The sequence below is a fragment of the Grus americana genome, chromosome 13 (genome assembly GCF_028858705.1).
Source record: "Grus americana isolate bGruAme1 chromosome 13, bGruAme1.mat, whole genome shotgun sequence".
Lineage (NCBI taxonomy): Eukaryota > Metazoa > Chordata > Aves > Gruiformes > Gruidae > Grus > Grus americana.
Genome location: NC_072864.1, coordinates 17,804,772 through 17,818,423, shown reverse-complemented (window position 1 = coordinate 17,818,423; position 13,652 = coordinate 17,804,772). Strand labels below are relative to the sequence as shown.

General features: G+C 33.8%; 1 protein-coding gene across 2 annotated transcripts in view; it reads left to right on the top strand.

Moving 5' to 3' along the window:
- Nucleotides 1-12,688, top strand: part of RPGRIP1L (RPGRIP1 like) — a 76,782-nt gene extending 64,094 nt beyond the window's left edge. For both annotated transcript variants that reach the window (XM_054840447.1, XM_054840448.1), the window contains 3 exons: nucleotides 296-380; nucleotides 6,742-6,875; nucleotides 10,247-12,688. In XM_054840447.1, coding sequence (XP_054696422.1) covers nucleotides 296-380; nucleotides 6,742-6,875; nucleotides 10,247-10,350 — 323 coding nt within the window. In that variant the 3' untranslated portion in view covers nucleotides 10,351-12,688. The remainder of the gene's footprint in view (nucleotides 1-295; nucleotides 381-6,741; nucleotides 6,876-10,246) is intronic.
- The last annotated feature ends 964 nt before the right edge of the window (nucleotides 12,689-13,652 follow it).

Genomic DNA, 13,652 nt, shown 5'->3' with positions numbered 1-13,652 from the left:
TAAAGACCACTGGCTTTTAAAATCATGACTGCTATTGCCATTAACAGAATATGACAGCTATGTGGCATGCTTAGATGCTGCTTGTATCTTTTTTGACAGTGTGCACATAAACCTGCCAGTGACACGCCATTAGATCACATGACCTTTCAAATTTAATTCTAACAGTGTTGCTTTTCCTTAGGAAAGACAAGGGAAAAAAATGTTTATTTTTCTTTGTTCTCTTCTTCATGGTCTTTCTTCTAAAAGATGAAAAATAATTGATAACTACTTATATTAATTCCAATTTGCTTTGCAGTGATACACGTGGATAAGGCAAATAATCATGCAAGAAGAGAGTATCTCAGGTCTATGCTTCTAAAGCCAGATCTACATACTGACAGGTACATATGAGTGCTGAAAAAGTCTATAAAAGGTCTTTGTAAATAATGCTTATGGTTTGCCTTGTTGTTTGACTTTATTGAGGTGGTATCCCTGAGAAGTTAATACATGGCTAACTAACTAGAGAAAATTTTGTTTCAGCTAGAGATGACACCTACGTTCTGATGTGGGAATTGATCTGCCTTTCTTCCCTGAGTAGGTTTGTGTGGCATGGAATACTGCAACCTCTCTTAATGTTGTTTTTGTGCTGTGTTTTGGGGTTGGGTTTTTTAGCAACCTTGTTTTGCAAAAGAGAGATTCTATCATCACCATTCTAGCAGTAATGAATTTGAAAAGCACGTATCTACCTGATGGTAGAGTAATGCATCTGTCGCTTTCTCAATTCAGAGTACTACAAGTAGTGTAAAAGCTTCAGAAAATGTTTCTTGGCCCTAGAATTTCCAAAAACCTATATATAGAGATGTAGCAGGCAGCTATTACATGTATACATATGAGAAAGAGTATAAATTAGTCTTGTGCAAGCTCATAACAATAAATGTGTTCTTATTCAAATTTTTTGATTGAGATAGCATGCGCATTACTTAGAATGAATGATATTCTTTGATTCTGTTTCCTCTTGAACATCAATCTTCATTAAAATGAACAATTATTAATTTAAAGATTAATTTAATTTGCAGAAGAGAATACCTGCTGATTGTATTTCAAGTGTAGGAGTTACTTGTAAATCTTTTAAATACATATTTAGTCACAAATCACAGATTCACTCAGCAATAAGAGAGTCATTTCTCCTCATTCCATTTCCCTTCTAAAGCTGCATTTCACATCTTGGCCAGAAAACAGGTTTTACTGGAATGGAGCAGGGAATACCATGAAATTATTACTTGTTGGGATGGATATATCACACCAAAACATTCTTAGGTTTGGAGATTTAAAAAAAAAAGTCTTCACTTAATAAGTAAACAGAAGACTTACTTTACCATATAGATTAGGAAAGTGGGTAACGTGTTCTACTAAGAATTTAACAATAGACAAAATATTCTTTTTTTCCTGAGGGATAATTCAGCAAAGGAAAATAGCTAGTCTGCGGGCTGCAATTTCACCTATAAATACTTAGATTTCTATACTAAATATTTATCAAACCCAAGGTAAAAATAAGAGCAGTGAGCTTTTCCCCACAACAGAAGCCTTCATTTTTTACGTGTGCTGTCATGGTACTGTCTCTTGTGTTACGAGGTAGGTTGTTTTCTACATTTATTGGTGTGTCTAGTTTGGTTTGTGGTGAAATTTCAGTTCTGTGTTGACTAAACAGCAAGGCAGGAAGTTCATCAGTAGTCCAGTTCCCGAATTTATCTTAGCAAGAGGACCACCAAGAAACAAAATTTATGGAAAGATTTTGCCTATACACCAAATGTTTTCAACTCTATGCATTTTAAACCTGGCCTAGTTATATCTTCAACACATGTTTTCTATCACAAGCCTTACAAACTAATATCAGAGCTTTTTCAGCTGAAACAGGAACTGAACTAAACTAATGCTTTAAAGCTCAGGAAACCAAATTATCAAGGATATAAATATCATTGAAAATTGCCTGCACATGGTTTAGCCTGACACTTTATTGGTGTTTGTGCTATGCCAGATTATAGGAGTATAGATAGTGTATAATGTATATTCAGTGGTGTATTAAGTTTTCAGGAGAACTTTCTCCATCGCAGTTAATGTTGTTAGAAATGATACTCAAAATGATTGGTCCATATTAAAACATAAATTAATAGATACATCACGTGCTATTTTTGTCTTCTAAAAGGAAAGTCACTTTAATGAATGTCCCTTGAAAAAGATAAATATTCTGAGGTGTTAAAAGAGATATTAATATAATACATAAAATTACTACTAAGCCAAAGTTGCAACTAGAAATACAAATAAAATACAATATAAAATCTAAATATTAAATAATAATATAAAATCTAAAATATTTGAGCATGAGGTAGTAGGAGACTAGGAAGACTGAAATCCTGTTTAGGTTAGTAATTGTTGCATACCACAAAGATGGTTCTTCTCTTTTGACAAGCATCTTTGTCTGTACGTTTTCAGACAGACAATGTCTCTATCATTAATATGGAAATTTTGTCATAACACTTGCTTTTTCTTATAGCTGTATTGTATGACATGGGCAACCTTTTTGTTTTGTTTCTTTTTCTGTATAATAGAGATTCAAATTACATTGCTTATTCATGTTAGGAAGATATACTTATGAATATTTGTAAAACTTTGCAAAAAAATATACAAAATTATTCTTTTATTTTATTATTTGAACCCCATAGTTATTTACTTACATGTTCAAGTCTTCCAATCAGTTAATAACAGGAGGCATTTCTGGCAGTCCATTTAACTTACTGTAATCGTGCCATAGTTATCTTTTATTCTTCATCCTGTTTGTATTCCACTGTTGCCTTTCAGCACTTTAAGAGTGTAGGAATTTGGGTCATTTAGAGGAACTTACCTGATTTCCCATGCCAGATTGTACTTGCAATGCCTGCAGACCTGGCGGTGGAGTATATGCTCTTCTGACAAATGTCAAAAGAGACATATGTGAAGAATGGAGGAATCCATTCTTCTAAGAGTCACCCTGCTGTGATAACAAGAGTGAACAGGTTTATGCAAGAGGTTTGCAGGCTGATCCTGACAGGTGTATCATTTCTTAGTATGAAATGATTGTTACTCCAAGAAATTGATGATATGAAGTCATTGTTCTCCAAAGTAAGAAAATATGTGCATCCATGTTATAGGAGTATAAAGCATGTGTAGAGTGTTAGCTTCACACTAATATATTATATTAACACACAAGGTTTTCTCCTTGCTGCTTAAAAATGACTGATCTCTGGAATAAAGAATTAGAATCAAATTTGCCTACCTCACAGCTTTGTCCAGGCACTCTAAATTCCCTGCTGGTGATAACACCTTTAAGTGTTATTATGATAACAACAACAAATATTTGTCCATGTTTTTCTGTTTCATTGTAAAGCATATTTTAAGCTTCAGGCACTTATTATTTGTTACTTTTCTTTTGGTCCTTTATTAGCAGACAAGTTTCATTTAGTTCTCTAGTCTTTCTTGCAGTGGCTAGCAAATATCTTCCAACAGGATGTCAAGATTTCTTCTTATTCTGTCAGTAGCCATGGGATTCCTGCAAGGAAGTGAATACTGATACCTGATGTTACAGAAAAGAAATGTGAAAATGAAGTAGACAGAAAATCTAGGTTCCTAGAGAGAAGTATGGGAGAGGAACACTATACATAGCTTTATGTAAGAAATGCTAGTATTAATTTGATATTCCAACTTCCATCAAAGATTCTTATGTCAGTGAGGCAGTGTCAAGGTAAGATGGGACACTAGCTGCACATTTGTGCATTCTATGCTGAAGCAGAGTGAGGAGGCTGTTCCAAGGCGATGTAAACTGTGTCTTTTTAGCCAGTTCAACCTGAAAACAAAACTCGTGCAGTTTTTGGTAAATGAAGAAAATAAGTTAAAGCATACTGAATATCATATTTAAATATTTTCTAAACATTAAGCATTTGTAGTACTTTTAAAAAATACAAAAGTGAAAAGTGACCGTTCTTGCAGTCTACTAGTTGGAGTAGTCTCTTGGGACCCAGAGTTCAAATCTCCTCCTTCCTGATTAGCTACAAAGATTTAATCCAATAATATGATATTTTAAGCATATTGGAACTACAAGGTGTTAGAGGTGCAGTTCTTTTGATCTGTTTTGTTGAAGCTTGCTCTATGCATGTAAAATACTTGCATGCGATTTGAACAAGTGGACCAGTATGAACGACTCTCCAATTTGGCTATAAGGTACTGTCCCAAATGATACTAGGCCTGCTTTTAGTTTATGCGTTAGTGAAAATTTTAGTAGCAGTTGGTTCCCTTAAGTGATAAAAATTAATCCAGCACTAATCTCCTTCTCTTCTGTCACTGTCTTAACTGCTAAGCTGGTTTCTCCAATTGATTTAACATTGACACTGAATCATAACAAAACAGATCTGTTCCCATTACCTAACAGTTTTATAAGTTATTCTTACAATTTTTATTTTTTTTATTAAATATTTATCTTACACATCTAAGTATTTCTTTGTTTTTGATTGAGTTTTGGCAGTTTTGCTTCTGCTGAGCTCTGTGCCAAAATCTTAAGTGAGATCCATTATACTCAATCAAGGCACCTGCTGTTGGTAATAGTTACAGTATTTTTCCTTTTTTGCCTCCACAAATATTTTTTTAAAGACACACAGGTGTCTGATTTTAGTGACAAACAATTATTTATGTATCTGTTTTCTATAACTCATATTTGCTAGTAAGAGCCAAGCACAAAAATAAACTACTATAAAAGCATATTGCAGCTGTTGTTACATTTAAAGTCTTTTAGGAAGATTTGGTTATATTTTGTCTAAGATATCCTTTCCTGTAGACTTGGATTTTACACAACTTGATTGTTACTTATTTGGAATTATGCTTATTGTAACATTTTTAGGCTGTAAAGCTCACAGGCATTCACAGTTTAAACAACATTGCCAAGACATACCAAAAAATTAGTTAGCTCTGAATTCCTGTCATTTTGTCAGTCTCAGTGTTTTTGGCCCCAACACAAGCCACTAACTCAAGTCAGCTCCAGCACAATACTGGAATTATGTGTTTAAAAGAAAAGCCATACTTGGATGCAATGAGTGTAATTTAAGTTCACAGAAGAAATGTCGATATTTTGTATAGTTGTCAGGCTTAGATGTTTGGGGTGGACAAACAGGCTGTGTTTCGACAGCATGGTAAATACACAAAGGCCTTTGTATCCAGGCTGTGCTCACGGATAGTTTTTTATGTGTAAACCAGGAAGAGAATAATGAAGATAAAATGAGATGTATTGGTTGGAGGGAACAAGTGCAGGACAATTGTTATGTAAGGTCCAACTTTAAATAATGAATACACAAGACAATGTTACAAAGATACTATTTTGAGACAACTGCCTTTAGGTTCCTGTTATTTTTGTGGGATGTATTCTTGGCTAGAATATGCTCTCCAAGTATCTAAATGAGGTATGAAAATTCTCAATAACTTGCAGCTAAATATTTTACACTTGGTGTTTGGAAATACTTGTTTCATTGAATATGGCTAATGTTTCTGATATCAGGAAAATGTTTGATACGGTTTGTCTTTCTCAATTATTTATCTCTTGTCTCCCACACCACTCAATGTAAAGCCAAGGAAATGCATGGCTTAAAATTTACTAAGGCTAGATCTAAATTATCAAGTGGTGCAGACCAGAGAATCTCTAGCACAAAGCAGTTGTTGCTAATGGTCTGGTATTCACAGTACATAGATTTTTAGGATGCTTTTGAGAATTCAGAATACTAGTTGATCCTATTGACTGAATGTGTATTGCAGTGAAATGCATTAGGGGTAGGAACTCCTGGAGCACATCTTCAGTTTAGTTTAGTCCAGTCCACGAGGAATCCAATTAATGTGTTCCAAGACTACTATGCAAATAAAGCACCATAATTGGGGACAACTGAGAAGTTTTACTTTATAAGCACACTCCACATCAAAGCTGAAATAATCATACAGGGTCATCTTATGTGGCCTGACTGAATTAAAGTGGTTGAACTTTTTTAACAAGTTTATGGTATTAAAAGGTTTTAACCAACAAAATATAATTATATTTAATGTAAACCTTCTATTATTGCTTATGAATTGTTTTCATTTTGACATATCAAATAATTTGCATGGTATGGTCGACACAGTAAAAATTAAAAACAAACAAGCAAAAAAAAAAATCCACAAAAAACTCCCCTAACTATATTTTTAGGTATTTTATAAATGAGTTTTACTAAAAGCCTCAAAATACATAGGTACAATCTTGATTTTTACCTATGGGTGGGGAAATTTAAAGAAATTAAGTGACTTGAACAGTTGATTCAACAGCTGAGTTAAACGTTCAAGTTTCAAATGAGAAAAAGTCTTTAATCCTTATACTATTCTGTCACTGCCATATGAAGAAGAATTGTGCCACAGGGTGGTGTGGAGCAGGGGAGAAAAATGAAAAAATTCTCTAAGCCTGCAGACCTGTGGTTACAACCACTCTGTCCTTCTAGTACTGCTAAATAGCGCTAAAGGAGGGAAGATTTAAAAGAAAGGGTCTCAGACTATTCTTGTCATGGAAAATGTTGAATATAATTGATAGAGAGTTCTGGTTTATGCTTAACTGGTAAAATAGAGTGCTCTTTTTTTGCCCTCCCCCCCCCCCAACCCCGATTTTTGAGTCAATTTTCAACCCTTTTTGAAGGTATCTATCTATTTTGGGGTTTTTTTTATGCTTAGCTTACGATTTACAGTGATCAGTGATCCTCCAGAACATGAACAAGATCTTGAATGTGAAGATATCGGTTTTGCTTACGTTAGTTTGAGAGAGATACTGCAGAAACGAAGAGACATCATTGAGCAAGATATTGATGGTAAGTTTTAGAGATTACTTTGTTGTAACCTTTTTTAACCTAAAAATTATTTGTTGAATTTCTGCTTCTCTCTCCAAGCCTTACTGTGCAAGTAATAGACGTTGTTTCAATAAGAAATTCTTTAGTATGAACTAACAGCTTCCACATTTGTTTGCAAAAGTCTCCAAAAATTGTGTGTGTACTATTGTTATTCCTTAAAATCAGTTTAAAAAAAAACCCAAACCAATGACCATTCCCAGCTCATAGTAATTAGTTTATAAAACCTAAGAATTTTCAGGACATGTCCACTGACTGTAATTCTTTATTTTGCACAACATACTTTATGCTAGTAAGACAATAGATACATATTTTGTTGTTAAAATTTATGTCAGTAATTCGGTATTGCTAATGTCTATATCTTGTCTGAAGTTACATTATAATCACCAGAGTACCTCAAGCTTGTATCCTCCATATGAAACCTGTATCTGAGACAATATGAAATACTGGTGCCTTTGGTTAGGTATCAGTTTAGAGTAAGCACCCTTCTGTAACAGACTGTGACCAAACTTTCACTGTGACTCATTAAAGCAAGGGGAGGTGAGTAGGAGGTGTGGAATCTTCCATTTCATTGGTCTTATGACAACATTTTTATAATGCTGATAAGACTTGAGAAGGCTTCTCGGTCCTTTCATAGACAGTGAAGGAACATATTCTCCTTGCTTAGACTTTCCTGTTCCCTAAGGTAGCAGGGACATGGTTATCAATGGTGCATTTTTCTCCTTACGTGTTCTTCTCCATCCTCTTTCCCCATTGTGGTAAAGCTCAGTGAAGGAGCAGAGAGTGTATCTGTTACAAAACAGTTACTCTCGTATACAGGTAAGCGAATCAGCTTAATTGCTAGACACAGTGCACTCTGCAATAGCAAGAATTCTAGTTAGCCCTAGTAGAATGCCAAGCTAATGGGACTTTGCTACTTCTACTGCTGTGTCTAATTACCATACCTTGAGTGATGGGGAGCTGAGTAGTGAGGGAAAGAAATAGGTTTTCTTATCCATTTCCATTATCATGCATGATTTGCATTCATGCTGTAGCTAAAATACTCAAAGTATGCATCAAAGTTCTAGGAACACGATAAGGAAAATTCTAAGAATCAAATTTCCATCCCCTGGAAAAATAATATACAGATTTGATGCATTTCTTACTGTGGTTGAACCACTTAATCTTTTTTTCCACCAATAATTTTTCTCAGAGTAGTTGTACAAAAGCACATCTCCTCCAAAAAGGTATTTCCTAGTCTCTCACTGGAGAATTGTTTTTGTTCTGGATTTTATGGCCATAATTCCCATTTTGTCATAATTCCTGTTTGATAAGATCGATTAGTGATATAAATATAATTTTGTACCCTTGAAAGTCACCTTTCACAAAACTCTTAAAACTCCTAATCATCTTCTGAGATAATTATTATGACAGGAAGGACTGGTTTTTGTTCCTAGTTGTTGTTCTGTTAACAGGTAACATTACTATGTAATGACAACAATATTGCGAGGAGAATTTCTTCCCCTAATCATAAGACATTTGAACTAATTTTTACTTTATGCACATTATATCTATGAAAGTGATAGTAATAGAAACTCTTTTATTCTTATTCCTACCCACACTTTTCCCCTTCCCTGAAGATGCGATAGAAATTAGATTATTTTTTTTAATTGCATCCGTAACCATATTTTCTGAAAATTTAGAACTTTCAGAGAATTGAAATGAATTTTACATCAACATATGTCAGATCATGGCAAAACTAGAATGTATTGGTATATTTTCTTGGACAAAGTCATTGTAAAAGGATCTCTTCTTAAGATCTGGACACAGACTTCAATTAAATTTAATGGCAGAATAAATAGAATTTCTGAATAATATTGTGCACATTCTCTGAGGTGGATATTAATTTGAGGGAAAAAGAATAAACCTAGACACAGGGAAATTCATAGGACAGTAACACATGAAGATCTAAACATTCTGAAGTGAGATACCATAAACTTCCTTCATTCTTTCTGAGGACTGCAAGCATATATCTTTTTCATATCTTGTTCCTTTCATTGCTGATTATGTGAAAGTGGCCTACATGAAATTTGAAGCAATTAAGTGAACTGCCAAGCAAGAGGCTGGATGAAAAAGTGTATAGACAAGACATATGACAGTATGTCTCAGAGATAATATGACAATATTTAAACTGAGAAAATAGAATTAATGTTATCTTCTGATGTCATTAATTACAGTTATCCTACCATTCTTATAAGTAAAAAGAATAATGTCCCCTGAAGCCTGCTCTTTAAGTTGACAGTTCAGTGAGTGATTTGTCCAAGGATATACGAAATGGTTTGGATCTCTAAGAATAGCATCCAATCTGCCCTATAATAGCTCCATCAACAAAGTAAATGATGGAAGGTTTATCCCATGTTCATCCTTCTCCAAACCTCTTCTGAGTTGTCCCAGCAAGTTGTAGCATGCAGCATAATTGCATGTCCCAGGGTACTTATCCCAGTTTATATAGTAAATACATAACCTTGCCATTTGTCTGCTGTATAATTTGCTTTGAAAAGATGTGCTGTCAAGATTATTTGTTTTTATTCAAATTCCTTCTAGACTCATGTTAGGCAGCCTCATTGCTTTTTATGCAGGACTGGGAAAGAGCCTCATTTTTGACTGTTAGCAGCATGTTTTTAATCACAGCAGCAGAGATTGTGGCCCTCTGGGCTTACTTAGATATTATAGAAGAGTGCAATTTTAAATCATGTTAGCTAATTTCTGTAAAATAGGAGTTTTAAATACTACCTTAAAACTCACATACACAAAGATGAAGGTAGTTAAATAGTTTAGTCTAGGGGAAATACCATCTTTGTCTACATTTTGCTATTTTACAATACATAGAAGTCTGGAATTAAACTAATTTTGCATTGCACCAACTGGAAAAAGCAATTTACTATTTAAATACTAATAACTATCCAGGCTGATTTGGACCAGTCATACACACAGTGTAGAAAAGGCATTAATTGGTATTTTTTTTTACTTAAAACTATTTGTAAGTATGCACATATGTCTTTAATAGAGTTTGGAAATCTATATTTACATATTGCGGAGAATAATTTATATAGGCAATTACCATACAATTTCAAAGTTTATTTTATTGATGTACATTCTAATTCTTAGAGTGCTCAGTTTCCAGTATGCTGAGTGCCTGAACAGGAAGATTTCTTTATTATTTATTATTTTTTTCTCTTTTTTTAAGCATATGCTGGGTGCCTTTTAATCTGTCCAAATGCTAAGGAAAATTATGAGAACAAAAGCAAAACCTTAAATGAAATTGCTAATGCTGTTTTCTGATGTTTCCTTTCCAGTTTTCGATTCGCAAGATGATAGTGTAGTAATTGGAAAGCTCAAAGTAACAGTGGAAGCCCTCCATGTGCTGCGTGCAGTCTATGAGGAATGCAAAGATGACTAGGAGGCATGAAAGGGAAGTTTGCCTACAGAAGTTCCTTCTTGCAGTGTAAATACATGCTTGATAGTGCTTCAAAGATGAGATCTTTGTAATTCTTACAGTATATTTAATGTATAATTTATATGAAAAGGACGCTTGATTTGTAGTTGTAAAGTTTTGTATACTTTTCAGTCTGTTTGTTTTTATATTTCCCCCCTAAGGCTAAGAATCTCTCCACAATGGACAACGTCTTGTAAATAATTAATACCTACATGATTGAATGATGTGCTTTATTTGCATTTTCAAGATTTTTGCCTACATAAAACAGTAATAAAAATGCAAGTCAAATTTTTAATTTTTAATAAAAAAAACCATAAGCCTTAGAAAACTGATTAAAAATACTTTTATGTTATCCCTAATCACCCCACTAAATGGAATGCCTGTGATTAGCCTCATTAAGAATTTTATACTGTGAAGATTTTATTAAAAGCAATATATGAAAATTACTTGGATTAATGTGTTAATCTGCCTCTTTAAAATGCTAATATCCATTTTATGCACATTAAATCTCAGTATGCGTTTTCTTTGATGCATGCAGTTCCTATCAATTAAATGTAAAAAATGAGGCTAGTTGCAGGACTTATTAAATTACTGCAACCTTTTTTTAAATAACTTTTATCCTTCTACTAACATTATAATCAGCTGTTTATGATTATCATGATTTGAAGTAGGGGGAGGGCAGGCACAACCATTTTTCTGTCCAGTAAAAGATTTACTTTCAGCCAACATCTGTCAAAGCACAAAAAGAAGCCATGCAGTATCAGATTTTGCTTCACCTACTTTCAGCTGTGGGGACAGGCAACTATGTTTTCATTTGTTTTTTGTCACTTTTAGAAGTTACATCAAACATACACAATGAATTGTTGTATCTGAATAACCAGTGTCTAGCTTGGAAAGTTGATTTTCCAGCTTTTAACCAATCTCAGTGAAGGATTTAATTGATATTTTTAATGGAGCTGTGAATCAATGCTGCAAAAGGACTGTCTCTTGAGAACGAGGATATAATACATTTCATTTTTTAATTTACTTTTTTATTTGTCATTTTCTTTAAAGGATTTTATAGGCTGTGGATTTCCACTGTTTGCAAACAGGCTATGTTTCTTCATAAGCATATGTAAAGTATTCAGAGAGATAAGTAATTTATTAAAATCTACCTAATTTGCCGTGATATATTAAATCTCTGCTTCAGTGATCACAGACCATTTCATTTAGAGAATTAGGCATTCCCTCTTTGTGTGATTAAAGCTCTGGAAAATGAGTTCTTTGCTCCTATTTGTGAACATTCAAAGCCTGCTAATGGCAAGAAGATGGAATAGATTATGAGACAATTCATTACAGTTCAACAGAAAAAAAAAAAACCCAGCTATAATGCAGAAATGCAAGTATGAATATCTGCATATAGTTTGAACCATCTGTGCTCTAATGGCTTCAATAATGGCTCTTCGTCTTCAGTAGGCTTTGAAATGACATCCATACAATATTAATTTGTTGATGTACATTACGAGGCCAATGGAATGAATATATTCTGACCACAGAAATCTCTGAATTCCAACATGAACCCATGGTTGACTCCATTTTAGGACCTACCATCTTCAGTAGTACTTCTCATCCAGACTTTGCCAATCCTTGTGGCATTTCATTCCTCTAGAACTTTTAGGAGACCACAGACAGCTGCATTCCTAAACCCCTGCATTCTCCAGTTAATGGCCATATGTTTGTTGTCGTTTGGGTTGGCGCTTAGTTCATCATCTTGGCCACTATTTCTAGCTTTTTTTGGCTCTGTGCATCTATATTGTCAATAAGACTGTTATTATACATTACAATAATTTGAAACAGCTAGATTCAACACTGAGATTAACTGAGTGGCTTTTTGGAAATTTAGTTGTGGTATTCTGTCAGGAGGTTCTTATTATTCTTCTAATACTTTGCAAACCAAACTAAATATCCTCCACATAAACAAAGAAGCAAATCGCATTGAGTTTTTGTGTGTGACTGTTTACTGACTTGCAGGAGAACTATGTAACTGGTGCTTGTTTTCTTCTGAAATAAACCATGTGGTAAAATTAGAAAATCAGTGATGTTCATCTCACTTAAACATTTACAGTAACACCCTTAGCACTCAATCTTCACCATCTGAAGTTGAAAACTTAAACTGAGCATTCATATATTCATTAAACACAGACCTCTTCGGTAAGTTACTGCAAAATATTCCAGTTGACATTTGGTTACATTGTGTTAACTGTTCTCAGTGACTCCAACATTAACATGTATAATTTGCCTCAGGTTCCTAAACATATTTCTTTGTAAGGCTCACTATTACTCAGTTTTGGATTTTAAAAAAAAAAAAATCGTGATTTCTATTCATGTTTAGAACTGAGATAGATATAATATTCAGTGAGGATTTTCTCCAACAGATGGATTGTATTATCTTATGCAACATAAACATACGAACATACTAGAAAGTTTTGTTCTTGCATTAAGTAGTCTGTATTTCCAACATGCTCTTAAATCCTAAGTCTAAATGTTGCACTGCGCAAGGAAAGTGGAAAATGTAATCTAGTACTATTCTGTCCAGATTTTAACTATGAATAACTTGAAGAAAACTTACATCTACGTACTCTCTAGCCTAAGGCAAAAAGTATCCTTTTTGTGTGTGCAATATGTTAGTAAGCACAATCCTTTTTGCATTTTTAAAAAAGGAGCCTTATTAATGCTGGGTACTACCATGCTTTAAAATGTTACTTAATTAAAATTAATTTTTGTGGAATAGATAAATTTTTTCTGTGGTGTTACTTGGATGCAACAGTGGTCCTGTATAAGATTAATTGGGCAGGGTCAGATGATTATTATGATATTATTTTATATCTTTTCTCATTAATTGTTACAGCTTATAGCTTTGCTGTGCTATCTTCTTCTGTGATATAATAGCTGCTATTCTCCAGGTGTCCCAAGTATGTTTATCAAGATGGAAACTTAAGTTTAGCTCAAGAAACCTGTTTTTTTTTTCCCCAATGTTGCTTTTAACCTGTTATAACCTTAACCTAGGGATGGAAGTTATAAGAGCAAATACATCATGAACCGAAGTAACATCTGTGTGAACTCAATCAATTTTGCCGTACAGTAAGTCGCAGCTTATCTTGTTATATGCTTATAAGAGTAGATATCACATGACAAAAAATTATAATAACTGGCCTCGCACAACTTCTACAACTGAAGATCAGTATTTAAGTTAATAATAATATTGTTTTAAAATGCTTTTTTATTTC